Source organism: Pyrus communis, chromosome 3, assembly GCF_041283825.1.
Source record: "Pyrus communis isolate YQ-2024b chromosome 3, ASM4128382v1, whole genome shotgun sequence".
NCBI lineage: Eukaryota > Viridiplantae > Streptophyta > Magnoliopsida > Rosales > Rosaceae > Pyrus > Pyrus communis.
In genome coordinates this window covers 22,015,755-22,039,580 of record NC_142567.1, presented here as the reverse complement: position 1 = coordinate 22,039,580, position 23,826 = coordinate 22,015,755, and the positions used below count along the sequence as shown (strand labels likewise).

General features: G+C 34.9%; 2 protein-coding genes across 4 annotated transcripts; both read right to left on the bottom strand.

The window, feature by feature from the left end:
• Positions 1 to 4,120: 4,120 nt before the first annotated feature.
• LOC137716343 (uncharacterized) lies at positions 4,121 to 10,477 on the bottom strand. 2 transcript variants are annotated; one of them, XM_088691321.1, is made up of 15 exons: positions 10,334 to 10,477; positions 9,847 to 10,010; positions 9,617 to 9,725; positions 9,417 to 9,539; positions 8,116 to 8,220; positions 7,650 to 7,733; positions 7,444 to 7,559; positions 7,183 to 7,284; positions 6,959 to 7,072; positions 6,769 to 6,825; positions 6,264 to 6,330; positions 6,056 to 6,109; positions 5,500 to 5,574; positions 4,933 to 4,980; positions 4,121 to 4,615 (listed from the first exon to the last, which is right to left on the bottom strand). In XM_088691321.1, exons 2-15 carry the CDS (start codon positions 9,864 to 9,866, stop codon positions 4,523 to 4,525), a joined length of 1,167 nt encoding a protein of 388 aa, XP_088547447.1. In that variant the 5' UTR covers positions 9,867 to 10,010; positions 10,334 to 10,477; the 3' UTR covers positions 4,121 to 4,522. The 2 variants fall into 2 exon arrangements, with proteins under 2 accessions (XP_088547447.1, XP_068311882.1); XM_068455781.2 differs by having other exon boundaries at positions 4,945 to 4,980.
• A 4,163-nt stretch (positions 10,478 to 14,640) lies between these two features.
• Positions 14,641 to 19,593, bottom strand: LOC137714143 (uncharacterized). Of its 2 annotated transcripts, none has more exons than XM_088691319.1 (4): positions 19,441 to 19,593; positions 17,815 to 18,946; positions 16,081 to 16,751; positions 14,641 to 15,952 (listed from the first exon to the last, which is right to left on the bottom strand). In XM_088691319.1, exons 2-4 carry the CDS (start codon positions 18,918 to 18,920, stop codon positions 14,931 to 14,933), a joined length of 2,799 nt encoding a protein of 932 aa, XP_088547445.1. In that variant the 5' UTR covers positions 18,921 to 18,946; positions 19,441 to 19,593; the 3' UTR covers positions 14,641 to 14,930. The 2 variants fall into 2 exon arrangements, with proteins under 2 accessions (XP_088547445.1, XP_088547446.1); XM_088691320.1 differs by lacking the exon at positions 19,441 to 19,593 and adding an exon at positions 19,054 to 19,246.
• Between the last annotated feature and the right edge of the window lie 4,233 nt (positions 19,594 to 23,826).

Below are 23,826 nucleotides of genomic sequence, written 5' to 3'. Positions count from 1 at the left end.
GTTACTCCATTTTGTTGGGGAGTTCCTACACAACTGGTTTGATGTATGATGCCTTGAGAACTTATGTATGAAACATGTTGTTAGATAGAAATTCAGTGCCATTGTCTGATCTTAAGACTTTAATGTTTGATTGAAATTGAGTTTTAACATGTAGATGAAAGTCTTTGAAAATGTTTGGGATGTCTTTAAGAAGATCCATAAGTGGCATGCAATGACTATTCGACACCATGACGTTAAAAGATTCTGAAAGTGCATTGTTCATTGATCCCCATCTTTTACCAAGAAAATGGGCAATAGCATAGTTCTCTTTCGGAAAATCAGACAAAAATTTCTTTACATGCCTTTGCCCATTATCCTTGAATTATGCCATGCAATCATCAAACTTAGATGGAGTACATGCGCACGCACAATTTGCCAACAGATTCATCATTTTGTTCTTTAGTCCCTCGCCAACAGCCTTTGGAAATAAAGTACTCACATTCTGTTTCAAATGAGCAATACAAAATGAATGTGGAGACTCGGGAAAGAATTCTCGAACGCTCTTTAAAATACCATCATGTCTATCCGACATAAATGTGATCACCCTCCCTTAAGGCCTCAAAATACCAGATAATATTGACAATAACCATCTCCAATTTGCTATCGTTTCTTAATCAATAATATCATAAGCAACCTCAAAAATCTCTGCAAAACAAAAAAGGAAAATGTACTGTCAAAATATAAACTACTTCTGAAATCCAATTAAACTTTTCTTAAACTGTGTTTGAAGTATATTTGCAACTTTTTTTCCTTTATTTAACAATAAAATCAAATATATATGCACAAAAAAAAAAGAAATAAATAAAGTCAATTGTCAACTACTAATCAAACTATGATATAAATACTAGTATAAATGTCATGGCACTATTTCGTAAATCTGTGCTTCGACTATTTATGAAAAGTTTTTGCACAACAAAAATACAAACACACACACACAAAAAAAAAAAAAAAAAAAGAAGAAAAAAAGTAAAGAAAAAGATAATATTGAATGTAAATTCAGAAAGTATTAACTCACCGTCGTTCCCATTTTTTGCACAGCAAAATAGAAGTGTTCCCTTGTATTTTCGCTTGATAAAAGTATCATCAATGAATAATATCGGGCAACAAAACATGAAACATTTTATCCATGCATCATAAGCAATAAACAAACAAATAAATATAATGGTTTCCGGTACAACTTCGAGCTTAAACATAGAACTAGGATTGCTTGAACTGGTAGATTCAACATACCAAGTCAAGAACTTATAAGCATCAACATCAGCACCATTTAGTTCAAAAATTGTCATCTCTTTGCCAAAGTATGCGTAACATAATCAATATCCAATCCATAAAACTGTTTTAAGTTTGAAATGATCTCTAGCAGTTTAATAAGAGGATTTGATCAAACCTTGTCCTTGATGAGAGAAGCAACAAACTGTTATCCAATAACTTTGTTTTTCTTCTTTCAAATCATACCTTTGCATGTATGCACATCATGCAACTTCTGAATGACGAAAAAGTTATTAATATCACACTTGGATGCATACACACGCTAAAGACAACCATCAGATTTCTTCATAGAGCACTCAGCACTAATGCGATTCTTGTCATTCTTCAAATACTTCAATTCAAAACCTCATTCAACAGAAAGCTTCTTCAACCTATCTCGAAATTCAACACAACCTCCCCTAAAAACTTGCCCCTCAGATTGTATGTAACCATTCAATTCACATGACATATAATTATACATATCATGAGAACCATACTTCCCTAAATGATATTTTTCACTAACAACAATCGTAGAGTTTGATGTACGACAAGATGAAGATATGCTTTCCATAGGTAACTGAACTATAAAACCATCACATTTATCAATAACCAATATTTCTATGATGGATTTTCCAACAACATCAAGAACCTTCAACATATTCCTAACATCGGCATCACAATCTAGGAGACAAGTAAGATCTTCATTCAAAGCATATCGCAACTCAAACCAACCAAGTCTCAAACCCTTAAACCTAGAACAAAAATCAATACAAATCTGATCGAATGTAGAAGATGATGAAATAGAACTAACAACGGATAAACCACCATATGTAAATTGAGCTAGTTTACAATTCTCCATAACTAATAAATAAAAATACAAACAATTACAAATCAGTACGCAAAATATTATATGCAGAGTACAAAAAAACAACGAAAAAAAATATAAAACACAACAAAAACTATTTAATAATCTGTTGTAAAACTAAAACCAATATTTGTAAAACAAAATAATAACTGTTTCAGAAAATCATATTCATATAAAATAAACCAAAAACTAACAACATTTCTAAAACAATTATAGAACTACATCCACTATTTATGAAAAATTAAACACATACAGCGTGATGAACAAATCAAAACTTAACTGCAAATTCTTCAAAATAGTATGATCAAAATTGGAAATTAAAAAAAAAAAAGAAAAGGAATTAACTACCTGATATATTGTAATTTGAACACAAATTAAGACAAAATATATCAGTCAATTCAAAAACTCAAAACACTATAGAACTAGAATCTCAAAACCTTGATGCAGTCCCAATTACCTCCAAACAATGAAACTATGAAGAACGACGATCAATTACAGAACTCCAGTAAAACAATGAACGACAACGAAAATCACGAATCCAAAAAAAAAAAATCTTAGAACATTCAGTTTCAGGAACAAAAAATAAAATCTAAGAACCTTCAATTGAAGAATAATTCTTACTTCGAAAAACCTAAACGAACAACAAAAAAAATCAGGATTTAAAAAAAAATTGACTCTCAAAACCTTTGCCCAGTTCACAAAAATCGACTCTCAAAATTTGCAGATTGAGGAACTCTGCAACGCAAAAACAAAACTGTGCAACGCAAAAACAAAACTGTTCCAATCGGTTGTACTAATTTCAAAATAACTAAACTAACGATTAATTAACGTAAGTTAACCTAATACCGTTAGGGGCAAAATTGACAACCAACTTGTTATTTAGGTTGAGCCATTTAAGTTGGGCTGATATAACAGTGGGCTTTGTCTTTTTTATTAAATAAACTTACAATATGGTTTTTGGTTAAAATCTAAAGTTTTTAAGCCATTTTGGTTAGTTTTCCTTTAATTCAATATAATACATTTCGGTACAAACATTTCGGTGCATATATTTCAGTCTAGCATTTAAATACATTAGTTCAATATAATACATTTCGGTACTAACATTTAGGTACATTAATTGAGTCTTTCAAGTTTGAAGAATGTTAAATAAAATTAATAAATTAAAAAACTCTTTTTTGGTCAAAAAATAAATTAAAATTTGTATGTTAATAAATTTAAATATTTAATGGGAGACATTAAATAAAATGCACATTAATTATTTTGAATTAAGGACACTTCAAGGATTATAATCAATAGATAATTTAACACCAGATTTATATTAAATTTGAATCTTCTTGAAAGATAAAAAGTTTAAGCCCCACCTTTTTTCCCCCACTCACACGTCATCAAATCATTCCACTCATAATGTGAGAGCATTTTCTCGTAATTTTAAAGTTATCGAAAAATATAACATGTTAATGTGGAATACATTAGATATAGGCTCAACGGGCTAAAATTAATTTTTATAATCTTACGATATACGTCAAGTTATCCAAGGATTAAGATTTAGTTTCCTAATTTTTTTAATCGTTTATTAGGTTCCGCAAACAAATTTTTTGATGGCGATACTACTTTTTGTTTCCAATTAAATTTACTCGGAGTTTCATAAGTTGACGTATTGTAGCTATTTTAAAGTTTTACACTTCACTTTCAATTTGCACTCAAAATAAGAGTTCTTAATCGCTAGTTCGACCTTAAAATCGATTTTAATAAATCATTAGGTTTAACCAAAAGCTTAAATTATTATTATTTTTTTTTGTAGAGAGATTAGGCAAGATTAGCTCTTCGTCAGCAATCATAAGCGAGACACCAACCCTCTCCCAAAGGAGAAAGGACAGTCGAAACCAAAACCGCCCACCCGCCCTGACTAAAGCTTAAACATTTTGATCTCCAAACTAATACTAAATACGTAAACATCTGAAATAATGATTTAGATCTTCAACACCAGGTTCTCATCGATGGCATTGATGCGCTGCATTTTATATAAATAGTTTAACTCTAGAATCCATACAAAATTGGAATCAAACTCCCTTCGCAGACCACAATTCCCTTGGTGAAAGAAACTGGTAAGGTAAAATTTCCATACCTTGGTGAAAAAGAACAAGGCAGAAACTCGACTCTATCGATCTCAGGCAGGCTAAATTTCTCTCCTCTTATAAACTAACAACGTTTAAGATACATCTCAGCAAAGGGAGAAAGTATTACAGTAGGAATTTGGACTCTTCAACACACCCCCTTTGTGGCCGAGTGAAAACATGTACAAAATGAGACGGGGGATGCGTGGGGGTCGGGTGGGGGTGGAGGCTTTTGTTTAACGGGATAAACATATATTTACCCCTTTCCTTTCTTAGCAAGGTATGCCTGGTCTGCGCCGAGGAGGCGAGCCTGGAATTCAGCCCACTCATTTTTGCACCTTGTTCTCACCTGCATGAGGAACCAGCCAAAGAAAAGTAACAAGTCAGTCACAATCACAAAAGTTCTATGCAGTTTTTCCCCAACAATTATGAATGCAACTATGCAACGATTTGGAGGCAGAAGAAAGTATGAAGAAAGGGTTAATTTACTACTCCAGTAAATATATCGAATGGAAGCCAATAAAATCATGGGCTGTTATAGTCTACATGGTCATAACCATATGAAAAAATCTACTGCAAATAATAAAAAACGCGGCTAAACTTATATAAAGGTAAAAAGCAAAAAGAGAAAAAGCGTAGGACGTATATAATAGGATCTTATTTTACCATATCACGTACCCCTTCCCATGGAGCTTTTCCATCCTCCTGATTTCCCTGAAAATTGATGATGATTTAAGAAGGATCAAGATTAACAGGTTCTTTTATTACGGCAATAAGACAAGTGTTTGACATAATTTCACGACTACAACAAAACATGTAGCTACAAAATGATATGATAACCTCCACCTTGTGCTAATGGTCTTTCAAAGGTAGAGAATTGCCTGGTTAACAACTTAAACATAGAAAACTTATTGAGAATAATCTCACATCAGACAAAGTGCTAACGCCATCGCATCAAAAGCACAAAACTATTATGCTTCCCTGCCAACACCTATTTCTATTCTTGTATAAGATAAAGATTAACCAGATATCAACCCTTTCAATTTTCATATAATATTCTAAACCTAACCAAATCAAGATACATCCCTTGCTTACTTTTACTATACCCCTATACAGGACAGGGAGACATCTATGTATGAATTTTGTTCTGGTCATAGTCCATGTACGATATGGATATAAATGTGCCTATACATATGGATTATCTATCTAGAAATGATACCAATGATCACTTACCTGGCCCCCAAGAGAAGGAATTACTTGATGAACAATCCACTGTGAATCAACTACACCAATCTTTTCATGAGCAGGCTGGAGAGACAAAAAAGAGGTTAGGCATAATCCTGTTGACTAATATTTCATACTTGTACTTTAAGCATTTAGTTAGTTATCATTTAGACTGGTATACAGTTGTCACTCATTTTCAAGTTCCTTGGTTTTGAGTCTTTTGACAACAATTGCCACCTTAGTCTCATTACGTTATTTCTTCGCTTTAAGGAAATCCTCTGCAGATACTAAATGAAAACTAACCTTTGAACTTTCAAGGGAAAGAAGGGAGACTATCACTAAAGGCTAAACAAAGTTTGTCTTTTCCTTTTAAGTATTTTTCAGCTAGTGAAAATGGAGAGGGGCAAAAGACAATTAAATGGAACTGTGAGCTAGCAGGCATCATCAAATGCAGGTTTTGGAAGTGAGCAATTGAAACATGACCAGCAATTTAAGCAAATAACATAGCTGCAAAAACCATAAAAAAATAATACAAAGAGAGCAATAAAATGCAAAATCTGCTAACCTCTACACATCTTCTGAGAGCAAAATCCAATCCCCATCCATGCACTAAATCATTCTACAAGTACACAACAACGCATTTCATTATCAGTTGCAGGGAATCCTTGAAAAGATAAAACGATTGTTCAAAAGAGAAGATCGTATGATCTGCAAGATCTTGTAACTGACTACGTATGAATAGCTGAGCCAGAAATTACAAGTATACACCATACTTGGATCATATGCCATGCGCAACGCCAAGCTTCCCGCGAAAAGACAGGGGCCATTATTTCCACAAATCTGAACACCCAGATGGAAGTGTGAAACTGTTAGAATCATTCTGACTATAGCTTCAGACCAGAACTAAAGGAAAACAAATTTCCTCCTTTTCCAGTTACTGAATCTGCCTTCAAGCTAAAGTTGTTTATTCAATCTTGCGAAAAGCATAACCATACTAACAAACACACACTCCGAACAACTTAGTAAACTTAGATTGAATACAGCTCATGTTCAAAATTGACCATGTTAATTTAAATTTTTTTCTAGAAGCACCCAAGATATTTGCACATTGTTTGAGAACAGGCAAACTTACACAATCTTAGACAGTTAGAACCATATGCATGCACACAACATACATGTCCGCACACAAGCATGCTCATGGTACATGAAAGAGAGAGAGAGAGAGAGAGAGAGAGAGAGAGAGAGAGAGAGAGAGCGAGAGAGAGAGAGAGATCATACGCAGCACAAGGAGGAAGATGTGGGTCACTACACCAGCCTGGTTTTTCTTCTGTATCCCTGTTTATCAATCCAGACATAAGGAAATGTGGAAATAACTTCCAATACATGGCACATTTATTGCTGCATGATGATTTCAGTGTCAGTGTATAAAGGGCAATGGGTGTTGAGTGAAAGAGGAGAAAGAGAGTACTTGTGAACTTCTCTGTCACCTCTCCTCTTTGTCATCTCCCATGTCAGTCCATCATTGGGCTCAAGACCCGGTTGAGAGATCTCCAAACCATATTTCTTGACCAACTGTATATACCTGGTAATCATGCGGAACATCAATTGAAGAATAAGGTAAAGGGGAATGAGAAGAAAACATGAATGGATAAAGTAAGACCAGAAACCATGATTGTTGAAAAAAAAACGTACTTCTCTGCATTGAAATGTTCTACTCCCAAATCTTCATCCCAAATGAAAATATATTCATAAGCTGCCACGACATCAGGATGCAAAAATCTCTTTGCATACCACCTGCAAAACAATGGAAAGTATGACAACTGGCCGCAAAAGATCAATTCCTAAATGACAATGCAATAAGAAAAAAGACTGCAACTAGTTTAAATTTTGAAAAGCTTGTTAATTGAAAAAAGTCACATAATGAGATTTTTGCAAAGCACCATTGAGACTTACCATTTTGCTTGTCTCTTCACACTAACATGAATTGCCCTCTTTGACCACTCAAACTCTTCCCACTCGCTAGTCCGGCCATCATAGTGAAAAAGCAATATGGTGAAGTTCTCGGAGAACTACCAAATGTAAGATCGAACCTCAGTATTCTTAAAAATCAAATCAATAAATAAAGAGAAAAAAAGAAAGGGGATACCACATTTTTCAACCTTTTTAACAGCTGCATCAATATTCATTTTCTGATTTATGCCAACAGTAAATGATACCAAATACTTTGGCGTTACTTTCAGATCCTGCAGAGTTCAAGATTGTCAATTAAAAGCATTTTTCAGACCAAGATTATTAAGCAACATGCACAATTCATAATGGCCTCCAAGATGGAGTGTAAGAGTAGGACTACTACTGCAAGATCACACAAAGATATATCCACATACAGACTATTATATGTATGCATACAAACAAAGCTTGACAAGAAATTTCCACCATATGCCTCCAACCAATCTTTCCTTCCAATACCCATCTCCATAATCTGCCCTTTCTACTTAAACCAAACCCATGAATCCTAATTCATTCAGACATGTGAATACATCATAAATAATAAAAAAAAAATAATGTTTTGAAAATTAAAATATACAGCTACTTTCACTATGATATCAGATATCACAGATATCATACCTCACTGGGTTCACCCCACAATCTCCGGATATAAAGATCAGATTGAGGAACAATAATTCCTGGGGGTAGTGTTTCCGCACCACGCGGGTTTGTTGGAACATATATCTGTCAGAAAATTAACAAAACGATATGAAAGGACTATTACTTGGAATGTAATGGACATGAATTATGGGTGAAAAAGTAGCACTATGAATAAATGCTTATGACCATGGCGATCTGGAATCCCAGGCTACACTACATGCATGTAGCAACATGCAACCACATCAAACGGAAAATGCCACCTATGCCAGAGTTCTGGGAAAGAGAAGACTGAAGTCGTTCTTTTATCCTAAACTTTTATCTTGGGTCGCAGTCAGGCCGAGATAAGCATTGTCAATAAGACAGATTCACCACAGATGCACATACTCCTGTGAGGCCACCACCCATTATTTGTCTGAACTGATATGCAGTGGATATGATCAGGGTACATCATATGTCATCTTGTAATTCTAATCAAAATAACGTATGATCGTGGTTTTAAAATATGATTTTAGAGCCACAGGGAGCCATTCTTCCTCTTTTCCTCACTAGGGTGACAGATAAAAGATAGATATGGGTTCTTATATCTTATGTTTGTTTTTTTGGGGGTGATGAAAATGAACATGATATAAGAACAAGAAATCAATAGGTGTGCTATTGATTTAACCTTTTATTTAAAGATATAAAGAAATATAGTATATACTACTTCTATTGCTGTCTTTGTACCCATGTTTTTGGAAATTTGCCTATTATTGTATCATACTCTGTATCGAATCTATTGTTCCAGCATAGTTTAAAATATGTTGTTTTGATGTCTTCAAGGTTTCTACTGCTCAAAAATGAAGAAGAGTCTTACCTACAAGAATAATAAGAAAAGAAAGGATTTCGTAACCCAAAATCAGTCACCTAATAGTCAAACTCAATGTATGTACTTAGGATCACAAAGTCAACGAAGAATATCACGACGAAGTGTATTTGGTCAGACAACTATTACAACATGACAGTGCAAAAACAATCATAAGGATACATCTTATTTATAAAAAGACAAAATATAATCCTAAATACGCAGCCATGAAAAATTGGGCATAGATGAATATTTGCAGCATCGGCCTAAACAGTTTTGGAACTGCTTATTGTAGGATTATAGACAATATTAAGCAAAACACAGATTCCATCACCAAATTTAATATTGAATTGCCACAATTATAAAATATCTTATACAAACAACAGTAATAAAATCAACAAGAAAATACACATATTCAGAGATGGAGCACAATAAGAACCTTAGGGACACCCTCTGATCCTTCATCTTCAAGACTCTTGTTTGAAGGGGGAGGAGTACTAGGTCTACGTAGTTGGGTGAAGGCTACATCAAGAGATGTTATAAGGCTTGAAGGTAACCTAATCTGTGAAATTCAAAACAAATCACATACATATACAAGTCCAAATTCTATATAGCCACATACAGATGAAGGGGAATTACCTTGCTTAGAGAAACCATCGGTAACGATACACCAATAAAAAATCCAAAGATAACTCCCAAAATTGTAGTGAAAATAAGCCTGGCACTGTCATTCGATTTTTTAACCCCACTGAAAAATTCAAAAAAATCAAACAAATTCAAAAAAACAAGACTAATGATGAACAGAGAGTTAATGTAACAATCTTCAGGAAGCATCGGTATTCGGGATCATCATGTTAATACGCACGTACCTGCGGTGTACAGTGCCCATTATTGGTGTTGTGTCTGAGACTCAACTCAAAAGCTCACACTCCCAAAAAAACCTCAATTGATTCAGCAACTTCTCAGGCCAATATTGCATTCTTTTTCAACCCCACAATCTTCTATCAAACTAAAAATCTCCAAACTTTCACTCCTGAAGTTAACATAAAAAATCACAACCAAATCAAGTTAATAATTTAACCCTGCTCACTTCTCATTCCTCATATCACATTCTTCATCAAACCGATAATTTACTTATATAAATATCAAAATTAATTCATATCCCAACGTTCGATTAAACAAAAAAATTCTATTGCAGCATACGAGCCTAATGAAACGGAAAAAAATGTAAAAAAAAAAAAAACGAACACGAATTAAAATTCACATTCTTCTTCGTTTAACGATCAATAAATTTGGGAATCAAAAAATTCAAAAAACACGAAGGGCATTGCGGTGATTCTATGGTTTGGAACTTACGGCGGTGGCCGGAGATCGTATCGGAGACGGAGAGAGAGAATGTAATGGCACAGCGTCTGCAGCACCTCCCCGGCTACAGTTGTTGGTTTTACGTGTTTCTCCAGTTGTGTGTTTGATCAATTTTTTTGCCCGCTTCGCTCCTCCAGCTTTTGATAAACGCACCCGCCTTTTATTTATACTCTGCTTCTATGCCTGCCACGTTCGTGATTTATGCATTACATTTTACTTTTGGGCAACGTACACTACATCTTTGGTGTACACTTTCCAAAATACTTTCTAAATCTTATTAGGTACATTTTTTTAGTTGAGCAATAGCGTTATGGGTTAAACAATTAATTGTGAGGAAAGAAAAAAATCGGTAAGAATCAACCTTGTATCAGGATATATAAATATAATTATTTTTTATCATTACAATAAATCGTTATTCATAATCCAACAACAGAATAAAATTATGTGTTCGTAAAAGAAATAGTAATAGTTGCGAAATTTAGCAGATACTACTACACATTTCATTTCAATTATGGTTATAGTATTATTTGTCACGTTTCTAATTTCTATGGGGTATAATATAGTATCCTTCTCTATTTTCCTTTCATTGTATTGATGGATCGATACGCTTTTCAATTTCATTTTTTGAATCGTAACCCAAAAACTATGTGAGTCTACTACTGTCAAATTGTAACGTAGGTGCATTCATTATGGCCATCGGATTTGCTTGCAGTGTCGACCTTGGCTTTTTGGTGGCACTAACTAGGCCCTTATAATGCTATAAGAATTACCCTAAATGGAGAAGTCGCGAGTTGCACCATTTAATATTCAATTCTCCTTTTTATTAATTAACATGACATGTACATATCACTTGTTGCATAAGATAGTACAATGTGGTACGTACAAAAATACGGTATTCCATAGGTGAAGCTACATAGGAACAGTGAGGGGCGGCCGCCCCTCCCCCTGCCGGAAATGAAGCCAGGAGCGACGGTCCTCCCCTATGCCCTTGTCAGAAAACCTGCAAGTCGTAAAGCCCCTCCCATGGTGATGATCTAGATCGGTCGTTCTGCCAGACACCAACGTCAGTTTAGTGCCATTTCCCTGTGCGACAATGGAGGCGGCGTTGACACAGTCTGGTGGAAGGCCTCGCGAGGAAGATGATTAGCAAAATCTTTTTAATCTTTACTACGTCACCGTTTTGTTGAGTGTCCAAGATTTTTAAATACAACCTGTTGTTATTTATTTCTGTACTGAAATGACACCACATTCTATTCCACATCCTATCTTTTCTTGGGTTTAAATGGGACTAAAGCCCAACAACCAGAACAAAACCATAATCCCTCTTTGAATCCTTTTTTGGTCATTTAAAAATATATTACAAATATATTTTTATTATTAAATATTTACCAACATGATACAATTGTTTGTATTGACGTGTCGTATTGTGTAGCCATGTCTGTATTCGTGCTTTATAATGCTTGAATGAAGGCAATTGTTGCTATATGTTGTGCTGTGCGCGACCTTTTTTTTTTTTAATAATAATTAAAAAAAAACTGGTCCAAAACAATGAAACAACATCATTTTGGACATTGAAAAACACAAGACAAGCGGCATCGTTTCAATGGTTAAGTTTTGCCCCTCCTCTCAACAATTCTTGGCTTCGCCACCGCGGTATTCCTAACATTTTCCTTAACTAAAACATAATTCACCAACAAGTAGAGAGGAATATTTTAGATTGTAGTGTTGATCTTTCTTTTAGGCTTTTTTATTTTATTTTATTTATTGAGGTTGGCTATAGGGTTTGTCAAGGTCATTTTTGTATGAACTTCTTGCCTGTGAGAAATTATTGTGTAGTATCGATATTCCATCATGCGGTAACTAGTTCACCATTGTTTGAACATGTTGATGGATTATATTACTATAGCCCAAAGCACCAATTAGTTTTGTAATACCCTGAAAATTTAAATATATGAATTAGATATGCATAATCATGAATACGTGGAGGAAATCGAAAATAAATCGATTTATAGTTATGAAAATTGAATTGAGAATTTGTAAAAAATTTTGTTTCCGGAAATTATTATAATTTGCGTTGTAAAAATTTAGACGAAAATGCCTTAGTTGACCAAACGAAATTATACGGAGATGTATTTTAATCCTTATATGTTTTGTTGTATTTCTTGATATAATTGGATAGAAGAAGATCCCACAAGTGTGTAGGCGGAAACTGTTCGTGAAACGGAGTTATAACGAAGAAGTAATTAACGATTGAAGTGGAGGGCAAAATAAGCATTTTACCATTAATTTGGAAGGCTCCAGAAAATCTGGAGCAATGAGCTATGCCACGTGTGTGGCTGGGATGAAAGGAATAGAAGAAAAATGGGGTAGATGAATGGCTGTGATGGAAAAGAAAGGAGAGAAAAGGGAGGCAGACAGACCAATCAGGAAAGGAAGAAGAGAGGGGAAAGGAAAGAAGAGGGGAGGAGGGGAACTCAGACCCCCTGGACCCGTGACCCAACCTGGTTTCCACAACCGATTCCGATGGTTTTTCCAGCGAACCATGTCACCTAACCAATGGGAAAACATTCCCCATCGTTCCCTTTTCCTATCACACCCCAAAATCAAAGATATTTGGTTTTGAATTCGGGAAAAACAACACCAATGGGTGCGGGGGTTCTTGCCATCGATCCTCCCATTTTTGAAACAATTTCCTTCGATCACCCCCACCTATAACATCCTCTTGAGGCCAGGAACAAAGCCCAAACAATTATAGGGGCGGCGGAGCATCGGAGGTGATAGATTGAAGCCACCAATTTCTAGGGTTTTCGGCGAGTTTGAGGAGAATTGGAGATTTTCTCGGCCAAATTGGACTTGGCCACATGTATAAAACTTGCTCTACTCATTGAGATCTTCATTTCTGTGAAATTTGGTAATTTTTGGAAATAGTTGAATTTTCCGACGAGTCGAGGCGGCTAACCGCCACCCACGGCGGTGCATGGCTAGTGGGCGGATGTTGCTATTTTGTGCAAATTTTGATATTATAAATATGAATTTGGTATCCAATTGATGTGTTTCGATTATTAAACTCAATGTTGGTTATTTTGGTTACTTGAATGTCTTTGGAAATGGAATGAAAATGAACGGTGAACTACGAATGGCTGGCAGTCTAACAGGGGTTAGATGCAGCCTTAAATATTTGAGATTAATCTTTTGTTGGGAATTTGATTGAAGAAATGAAACTTTGGTGAATTATTCGAAAATTAAATCTTATGTTTGGTAAGTAAATTTTGGTTATAGATTTTGTGAGTGATTAAGAAATTTAAATAAAGAATTGTGATTAATGGTAGAAAATTAAACAAGAGTTAAATTTTTGGCCTATTACCGAAATTATTTTCCGAGATAAAATTTTCGGGTTGGAGCGTTACAAGTTAACTCATATTATAACACGTAGATTGGTTACACCACGTGGCTATGTGCCAAATATACACTAGTTTCAGTTCCACCGGGCCTTAATTCAAAAAGACGTGGGAACTTATATGAAACCAATATCGCCACTTAGTATTACCATATAGTAATATTTCTCTTCACTTGCAATTGAGGAGTCTTAAGTTTGATTCTCATGAATGTCAAGTTCACTACCAATTTATTTTTCCACCACTTAGTATGAAAATGTGACACATTCCATTTTGAGAGCAGTGTTTACCAAGGGTGGTTCGATATGGGATCCCAAACTGAAAATGGGATATCGAATCCCAAATTGAAAATTTTTGGGAAGGAGATTTGAAAACCAATCCCGAACCAAAATTTCTGTATTCCCAATTTTCGAAATTTCCAAAATGTTTTCGGTATTTCGGGATGGATCAGATCGGATATTGGGTTTTGGCTTTTGGGTTGAAATTTGAGATTTTTTTTATGTGGGCTAAATTTTGGGTTTTTGATCTAAAATTTTGTCCCTCAATTTCATATCAATTGAAATTTAAGTTTTTTACCTCATTTTAATTTTGAAATTTCATACCAATTAAAATATCAATTCATTCATACCAAGTCAAATTGATGTTCCAAAGTTTCAAACTACTTAATTTCATACTTTTATTTCTAATATAGTCTACTATCAAACGACTTAAATTCAACATTCAACATGCATGCAACCAAAATAAATATATATATTTTTTCGATTTGGTTCGGGATTTCTGAACCATTGAATATGTAATCCCGATTCCCGTACCGAAAGGTTTGGTCAGGATTCCAAAAATTTCGGTATATTGGTTTGGGAAATTTTCGGTATGGGATCAAGAATTTTTTGGTTTGGTTTGAGATTTTCGGGAAAAAATTCCAACCCTAGAGTTTACATTAATTGAATAATCTTTTCCTTTGCTTACAAAGTTAAATACAAGCCAATTTTCGGCTGCATTACAACATTAGCAACACAATCCCAATTTCCCTTGCCAAAAATCTGTTTTTCCTCCACTCACCCAAATTGTTCTCAGCACCAACCCCACTCACATAAAGCTTAAAAGAAGGGGAAAAAAAAAAAAAAACAGAAATTACAGAAAACGTTTGTTTTTGTGTATAAATAAAGAATAATCAACTAACAACAATTCAATTTTTAAAATTTGGCACACCTCGATGGCAGACCTGTTTGATGATCAACCATCACTATCTCTGTGGCATTATTGCATCCAATCACATCCTGCCCCAACTTTGCCCCGGCTGCCTTTAGGCCTTTCAGAGAGACTGGTTGGTTGAAGAGGTTCAAAGATGGCAGCCTTGATGCTGGAGGCAATTTCCCACCTGGCAAAAAGTTCCTAAAGTCTTCCTTCAACAATGGCACCTCAAAATCTGACTTGTCATGCTTCACCACATTGTCCTTGGCACTGATATGTGCCCCGGGTTCCATATGATTAGTCGAAAAGCTTGCCTGGTTCGGGAAGTTCGGATAGAGACTGACGTACCCTCTGAGGTACATCATGTCTATGAGGAACTTTTTCCATGAAGCTTGCCATCCATTAGTCCTGGACTTGGGTATTTGAACCGGGTTTTTCTTGGCATCTTCGGTGAATCTCATGTTCATGTAGACATAGAATTCTCTCCATTGCTTGGGGAAGAAGACTGCACCCCAACTGCAGGGTAACTGATGGAAATAAGGTGTGTTTGGATGGATGTTCTTGAAAAACTCGGTTGGATTCCACTTAGGCCTTTCTTTCACCACTTCAACCAGCTTAGGGGTGTAAAGAGAGATTGAGGAGAGCTCTGGGAGGGACACTTGGGGGTCATAGTGGTAGGCTAAGAGGGCATATTTGATCCATAGGTAGTAGTAAGGAGAGACTTCGATATCATCCTCAAGTAACAGACCAAAATCATCGTCGGATGAAGGGTACCAACTCTCGCTAACAGCTCGAATAAGCCCTCCTTGGATGATTCGTCTTTTGAGGGTTTTCGGGCCATGAGGCCAGTCAAAGGAACTTACTAGTCTAATTGTTGCCTCATCCACTTTACTGTCCATGTTAAAGCTGATAGGTACCTCATCACCAAGGTAGTAGGCATCACTGAGAGATTTGAGCAGCCTTGTAAGTGAGTGAACTCTGTTTTGGGTGATGATGTTGATAGATATTCGCATTCGGTTCCAATCTGCATTCGAGAAATTGGTAGGTTAGATGCATGCTAAAAGAAAGTACTAAAGGGTACGGAAAGTTAATGATATATTTTTAGGCATATTTGGTAACTTATTGGATTAAAAAGCTGTCAATTCAACTTACTTGGCAATGCTGTTGTTCTAAGATCAGCCATCCAATGAACCTTTGAAATCGAAGGCCTTGGTAAAAGAACCAATGTGGTGGCATTCAAATTAGTCTCTGTTGCCATTTTCAGTGCTTTCTTCACATTAGGATTAATGTCAGCCACTGTGATCACCACACTTGGGTTATGAATTTTGATCAATCCTTTCATGCTAGCATACACTCCTTGAAGCACTACCACCTCCGAGTTTGATACTCCCGAAAGAGCTCCCACAGCCAAATCGAATATCTTAAACCTTCGCTCTTTACAGACCAACTTAGGCCACTTGAGAGCAGTCGCTGCATCTTCACAACCGCAGTAGTTGCCACCCGAGACAGCGATGTAAGCTTTCCTGCCAACGGTAGACCTGAATTTCTCAAGAAGGGGTGCAAGTGCCTTAACTTCATCAACCGAATGAGCATAGAAGAGAGCATCAATATTTTGAGGATACATTGCAGCCCACTGAGTGATGTAACCAGTTGATAATGCTTTCCACCATTGATCATCTCGGACTTGAACGATATCTTTGAAAATTACAGTGGTTTCGGACACATAAGCAAGTCTATGTTCACTGTCACCCCAAGTTTCCTTATCATTTGAGTCAACTGGAAGAACAAATGATCCTGCATTTCTGTACTTTTGAAGCTGATAGCTGCATTTTCACCAAAATAACAAAGCAACCATTAGAAACTTGTTCAAATCGCTAAATATAATCCATTTGAGAGTTGTATTTCCAGTTGATAACAGATTACTCGGAAAATGCCTTAGTGTGTGAACTATTCTACAAGGTCAACCTCCATCATACGACCAGTCACTTCAATGCTCTACTTAGTTACTAGCAGGCTCTCCTAGGCTCGGCGCCACAAAAGTCCTTAAACATAGATTACATGGAGAATGGTAATTCAGAATTTAACATCCAATACACTAACAATATTTTTTTCCTTGTTTTAACTTGTAACCAATATTCCAATGTTTTTGCAGGAAATATTTGAAATTTTTGTTGTTGGTGTGATTGCTGCTGTTGGTAATGACCAAGAACCCTAATGTCCTCCAACCCAAATGCAACGCAATATTAAACCCACAATGTTGAAGGGAATCTGGAAAATTTAAATATATATAACGTGGGAGCAAATAATATACAATAGACTAGCAAGTGGACGCAGAAAATGAACTAGTGGAAAAATTAGCAATATTAAATAAAAAATATCAATGTTTACATCCACAAAAGGCAAGTTGACCACATTATTAGAGCATTAGTGTTAGATTCCTTCACACAAACTAATCCCAATTAGAAACAAATCTGATTACGGAATTAAAACTTGAAAAAGGCCAATTGGTGACACAGTCGATCTTCAACTTTTCTGGATTTTGTGTTCACAATTTATTCCAAATCAATATTCTAAAACATGCCCGAATTAATTAAAATTTCCATCTAAGGAAAATTTCTGATTAAATACTTGAAAGTGTTGCTTACTTGGCTGAAATTAACAAAATCACATTGGAATTCAAATGTAATTTTCTCTAGTAATTAGTAATATGAGCCTATATCAAGGTAAAAACTACTAAGATGAAAATAACTAAGCAGACACGAGTTAGGCCAGTTGGGTAGATCAGGGTGCTCTTTTCTTCATCGAGTTTGAATCGTCCTACCGTATATTAGAGCAGTTAATATTATCGTGTCCAAAAAAAACCGATGAAAAGCAATAAAAATGTACCTGAGGTGCAGATCTTCTCCGGTCGAAAAGGTGAAGGGTGTCTCAGTGAAAAGTGTCTTGATAAGCTCTGCAGACAAGAACCAAGAGCTGGAAAGGAAGTCCACCTGCACAATTTTATCCAGTGTGATATCATACGCAGGGTCAGGCAAATAAAGCCCTGCCTCCTTAGACCTGAACTTTCTGTAGCTTGGAAAGGTAAAATCCTTCTGCCTGAATGGCAAAATCCTCCCTATGCTGCCCAAAACCGCGTTCTTGTACTTCTCCGTCCCCGCCACATGTGACAAAATCTGCAGCATTTTCTTCCCAGGAATCATGTCATCGTCAAGAATGTACACAAGATCAGCTTCGGTTTGTAAAGCCATTTGGAACCTTCCATAGTACTTGAAGTCATAGCTTGAACTTATAAAGCTTATCCTCGAATCGTTGTAGCTATCGACAATTCTCTTTAAAGAGAGCTCATTTGGGCTCCCAAATGAAAGAACCCAAACATGGTGGAAAGGAAGGGTTTGTTGAAGCAAAGTGTCCAGCTGAGCACAGAGTGTTTTTCTCTTGAAGTGGTTTAAGATCACTGTGACTTTTGGCTTGTTGGGGCCTTTCAAATCCCACTTTGATTTCATTGCAATCAGCTGAGCAAGAGTTTCCGTGCCGATGGATTTGCTCTGGAAGTCCAAAACCTCATTGTAAAGCTCTGTCTTGAGCTTGATCATCTGAGCATCATTGGACTTCTTCTGCATGAAATCAATCTTTTCGTGCTCACAAACTAATGAGGGCGTGATTGGAAGGCTTTCGGTTCCAACAAGAGAAGCGGATTCTTGATAGTGGTTGAGAATGTGGGGTTGGATTATATAGTGTTTCCATTGCTGTGCAATCCTGGTGGCCCATGCAAAGTCTGGTTTGGTTCGTAAGTCGATCGAAGGGCTCATGTAGTAAAGGAGGAATGTTGCATAAACTGCAAAGGCAAATTGGAGACAAGTGAGAGCAGTTACAAGCCTAGCAGAAGTACTCTTATGAGCCTTCAACTTGACCTTCCCTCCCACATAATCATTTAGCATTCCTTCCAAGTAATCTGCACTTCTTGTATTCGAATTTCGAGCCACCCCCCTCATTTGAATTCAATCTAGATCAATCACACCTGAAAAAGATGAAATTATCATCGAACACATTCATAAATCGGTCATCGGCCTTGGATCATGAGCTGAGAAAACAAAACTTGTAAAGCAATTAAAGCTTGAAACTCACCAAAAACAAGAACCCAAATGAGCAAAGACAACAAATATGAACTTGTTAGAGTGCTAGCTATTAAATAAGTGGAGGTTGAGATTATTATTTCATAAATTTCATCAAACACTTGGACTTCACCACCAACAACGTTGAGGAGAAAAGCTTTTGAGAGGCCAAAAGGGCTTTGAAGTAAGCTGGTCCTAATTGTGTTGACAAGCTTTGAAGGGTCATGTGTTTATATATATGTAGTAGGAAAAGTACAAGAAAAAGTGAAGGGGAAGCACCCCCATGGAAAATGCAGCAGAGGTCACATGGGGCAAAACGCATATAATTAAAAAAGGACTGTTAGGATTAAAGTATAACAAGAGAGTTTTTCAGACGCGTTCCCTTCACTACAACTCTTACATTTCCACACTTAAGACATCCATTGAAAGCCGGATTTGCTGCCGCAGATAAGGGCTTCCCCTGCGTTTTCGGCACTGCTGTGTGACCAAAAATTCTCTCTCTCTCTCTGTCTCCGTCTCTGTCACTCTCATATTTACTGCCCACTGAGACCCCAGAAGCCAATCGAAGCCAATAGAAGTCTATAATCATTTTTTAACGGACATTATAGAAGGAGTATTGTTAGGTGGATCAATTTTTTAGACTAAATTTGCAAATATGTGATGTGTTAGAATAAAAAATAAGGAGAAATTAGGTTCTCATCCTTCTTTTGCTACTTCATGGATTAAAATCCTATTCATTTTCAATTTTTGATCAAGGTCCTTGGGTATTAATAACATCATTAATTCTTTCAACAATAAAATATTTTTTTATTTCTAAATATATTCATTTAATGTTAAAAATGTTACAATGAGTAAATTTATATTTATGACTAAATTTTTTATCATATATTTTTAGTTTTAGTTTGTACCAATTTTCTTTTCAATTTTAATTTGTACCCATATATTAATTTCTTTTTGTGCCCATATTTTTTAAAGTTTATTTGTATTTGTACCCATATATATTTTTTTATTTGTACTTTTTATTTTGCTAAATGTACCCATGCTAATTATATGTACCCATTCATGTAAAACTTTTTAATCTTAAAATGTACTCATTCTTAAATATACCAATTTGTTATATGTAAAATGTACAATTTTTTATATAAAATCTATTCAATTTTTTTCTAATCCATTTTTAAACTTATATGGGTACATTCTTTTCTCTTTGATTTTAAAATGTATCCATGTCAAGTTTAATCGAAGAAATTTACTAATGTTATTAAGCCTAATTTTTTTTTTTTTGTGATTTTGAAGAATGTACCCATGTTTTGATACAATTAATTTTTTGGTTAATTTTGATGAATGTACCCATGTCTATACACACTAGTATATTTATATTTTAATATTTTTAATCCCACAAATTATGGTTTTTTTATTTATTTAAAATCTCATTTATATAAGCAACTAAAATTTCTAATTTTTAATTTAAAAAATATAGTAACGTACATAGAAATAAATTATCACATTAATTTTAGGGACCTTAATCAAAAATTAAAAACCAACAAAGTTTCAATCAAAGAATATTCATAACTAAGGACCACATCCAAAGTCTCCCTAAAAATAATTAAACACGTTAATCAATATTTAAGTAATAATTCAATCATTAACAACCACTTCATATGATTTACAAACTATTGTATAAATAGATGCATAGCCTCTCTAGTAGAGAACATCGAAACTAATGATATGAAATTTGTCAAAATCTCAATTCCCAAGAAAAATTTGCTTTCGGTCTCAGTTTGTTATAAAAGTTATTTATTCACTACAAGTAAAACAATTAGAAATTTGCACATCATTTAGTAACAAAAGTTGGTGTAATAAGTTTGTATCGTTGTACTATTGAATGAAAAAGAACATGTATCATGCAGGGGTAAGACTCATACTCGCTACATTGATTACGAAAGGAAATGAATTAAAAAGTCGTACTAGATACATTAACTTAAGAGATGCAAATTGATGTGTCGGTGTTTTATTTTTTTTATTTTTTTTTATATTTGTTTTGATCGGTTATGAAATTTATTTACTCATAGAAAGTAAGAAATTTCCGCGTCGGTTAGTAATAAGAGTTAGTGTAATACGTTTAAGCTTCTAGTATTATATATTGAATGAAAAAGAACATGCATCTTGACCAAAAGAAAATGAAGACAACGTAGAGGTAAGACTCATACAAGCTAACTTGATGATGAAGGAAATGAGTAGAGATAAGATCATAAAAGAGAATATCCTCTTCTTTTTTTTTCTTTTTTTCAGCTTTCTGCTTCAGCAGAACAAGCTAAACCTAAACCTAAAATTCACACCACCATCACAGAAAAGTGGACGATGAGCTGCCGCGTTAGGGTTACAGAGAATTGAAGCATTTGCATGAGAGGCATAAAGATTGAGTACTAAAGCGATAAACTAGTTCAAAAAAATAACTAAACAAATCTTTATGTGCATTTGAAATATGAAATTTGTAGTTTGACCGTATCAAGATACCTAATTGTACATTGCAGCAAGCTTTAATTTGTTAATGTTTTTTTGCCAAACTTTGACAAGTTGAATGCAAGAAAGCTATTTCGCTGTGAATTTTTCTTGCAATGGGGATAATCCAAATGGATTTTTGCCCTTTTATTCTAGGAAAATTAGAAATTAGAAGGCAAAGTCTGAATTGAAAAATAGAAATATCTTGAATTGCAGAAATTGGTCAAGTCGTATTTTTTTTGGTGAATTGCCATTAGGGTTGCAGAAGCTGAATAAGACGAATAGAATATTAGGTTTCATAACATTTGCAATGAGGAGAAATTCTATGTTTACACGTTTAACTCACTCACATCGTGACAATGTTGGTCATTCAAAAATGTGTTACAAAATAGACTGAGTGATTGGAAATTATTAAGGAGCATTTCTGTTTAGAAGAAGGGTTGAGAAAATTAATTAGTTATATTAAGAAAACACTTCACTACTATCTTTAAGAATATAATTAGAGCAAATTATATGAATGGTCGCTAAATTTCAACCAAAATTTCATTTTAGAAAAATGATAGTTTTCAATAATTTTTTTCTCGTACTGTCGAGATTTTCTTAAATAATAAAAAAGAAAATGAAAAAGAGAAAATGATTGTAAGCCATAAAATTGGAGGGAAGAGTTAGAGAGAGCTTCCACTTTTTTATTTGAGAGACTGAAATGCCCTTGGATTTAGTGCTTGATGCGCACAACTAAACTACTTTTAATGGAAAGGTTTGCGAAGTATTCAAATTGTGGACATGTAGACTTTCAATTAACTAGTCTAGTTTTTGAAGGTTTATGATTTGTTTAGTACTCTATTTGAATCCAACTTTCTAAATTTAAAAATAATTTTCAAGTTTTATGCCTTAAAAACTTGTTTGGTAGGACTATTTTAAAAAACTGAATTCAAGACTAACTCAAAAATATAGTTTCTTATCTAAAAATTCTTAAAAAAAAAAACAAAAAAAATGAGTTTTTAAATTTAAACTCATTCATTTCTTTTCTCTCCCTTCTCCTTTCTCACTCCAAATCTATCTCTCTCCCTTTTCTTCTTCCTCTCTCCTCTTTCTATTTTTTTTAGGGCAAAGTACAAAAAATAACCTCAACTATTGGTGTCACGACATTTTCATACCTCATCTTACGAATTTTTGCCAATGTTATACCTTCCGTTAGTTTGGCGTTAATTTCTCAGTTAAATGCTGACATGGCTTGATTCAAGGCCCACTTTCTATTAAAAAATTAATAAAATATTATTAAAAACTAAAAAATTTATTTAATATTTTTTAAATATTAAAACAAAAGTTAAAAAAATAAAATAAAAAACCCTCACTTCATCCCTTCCTGCTTAATCTTCAACCAAAAAAAAAAAAAATATTTGAAAACCCATCAACCCAAACGCAACCCAGAAAGAAGAATCCTCTCTCTCTCTCTCTCTTCTCCCCTATCTTCATCTTCCTGCTTAATCTTCAACCAAAAAAAAAAAAAAATTTGAAAACCCAACCCAAACGTAACCCAAAAAGAAGAACCCCCCCTCTCTCTCTCTCTCTCTCTTCTCCCCCATCTTCATCTTCCTGCTTAACCCAGAAAGAAGAACAGGAAGAAGAAGAAGGAAAAAAGAAAAAAAAAACAAACCAAACACAGTTCGCCCCCTCTCCCCCCTAACAAACCTAACCCTCTGCAACCCAGAAAGAATGAGGAAGAAGAAGGAAAAAAAAAAAAAAAACCCAAACCAAACCCAGTTCTCCCTCCCCCCCCCCCCCCCCCCCCAAAAGCCCAACCCCCTGCCAACCCCAAATCCACCACTGCCACCCCATCATGAAGGTTTCTCGATTCCACCTCAACGTTTTTTTTTTTGGGTTGCAGGTAGTGGGTGCAAGGATGGGTGCGGGTTTAAGGAAGATGGGAGGGGGGAAGAAAGGAAGGGGGGTCGGGGAAAATTTTTTTTTTTTTTTTTTTTCTACTTCTTTTTTTTTTTGGGTTGCAGGAGGGGCGCTGGAAGGGGGAAGAAGATGAAGATGGGGGACGTGAGGCTTTTTGTTTTTTAAATTTTATATATTTGATTTATTTTTACATTTTTTTAATTATTTTAATATTTAAAAATTATTAAATGATTTTTTTTTTTAGTTTTTAATAATATTTTATTAAATTTTAATAGAAAATGGGTCCCGGATCAAGCCGCATCAGCATTTAATTGAGAAATTCACGCCAAGCTAACGGAAGGTATAACATTGGCACAAATTCGTAAGATGAGGTATGGCATTG

Coding starts and splice junctions, on each gene's coding strand:
- LOC137716343 (XM_088691321.1), bottom strand. CDS start 9,866: ATGGGCACTGTACACCGCAG. Junction 7,285..7,443: donor GTGAAGAGACAAGCAAAATG/GTAAGTCTCAAT, acceptor ATTGTTTTGCAG/GTGGTATGCAAAGAGATTTT. Junction 6,826..6,958: donor GGTGACAGAGAAGTTCACAA/GTACTCTCTTTC, acceptor ATTGATAAACAG/GGATACAGAAGAAAAACCAG.
- LOC137714143 (XM_088691319.1), bottom strand. CDS start 18,920: ATGAGGGGGGTGGCTCGAAATTCGAATACAAGAAGTGCAGATTACTTG. Junction 16,752..17,814: donor GGAGAAGATCTGCACCTCAG/GTACATTTTTAT, acceptor GTGAAAATGCAG/CTATCAGCTTCAAAAGTACA. Junction 15,953..16,080: donor TAGAACAACAGCATTGCCAA/GTAAGTTGAATT, acceptor TCTCGAATGCAG/ATTGGAACCGAATGCGAATA.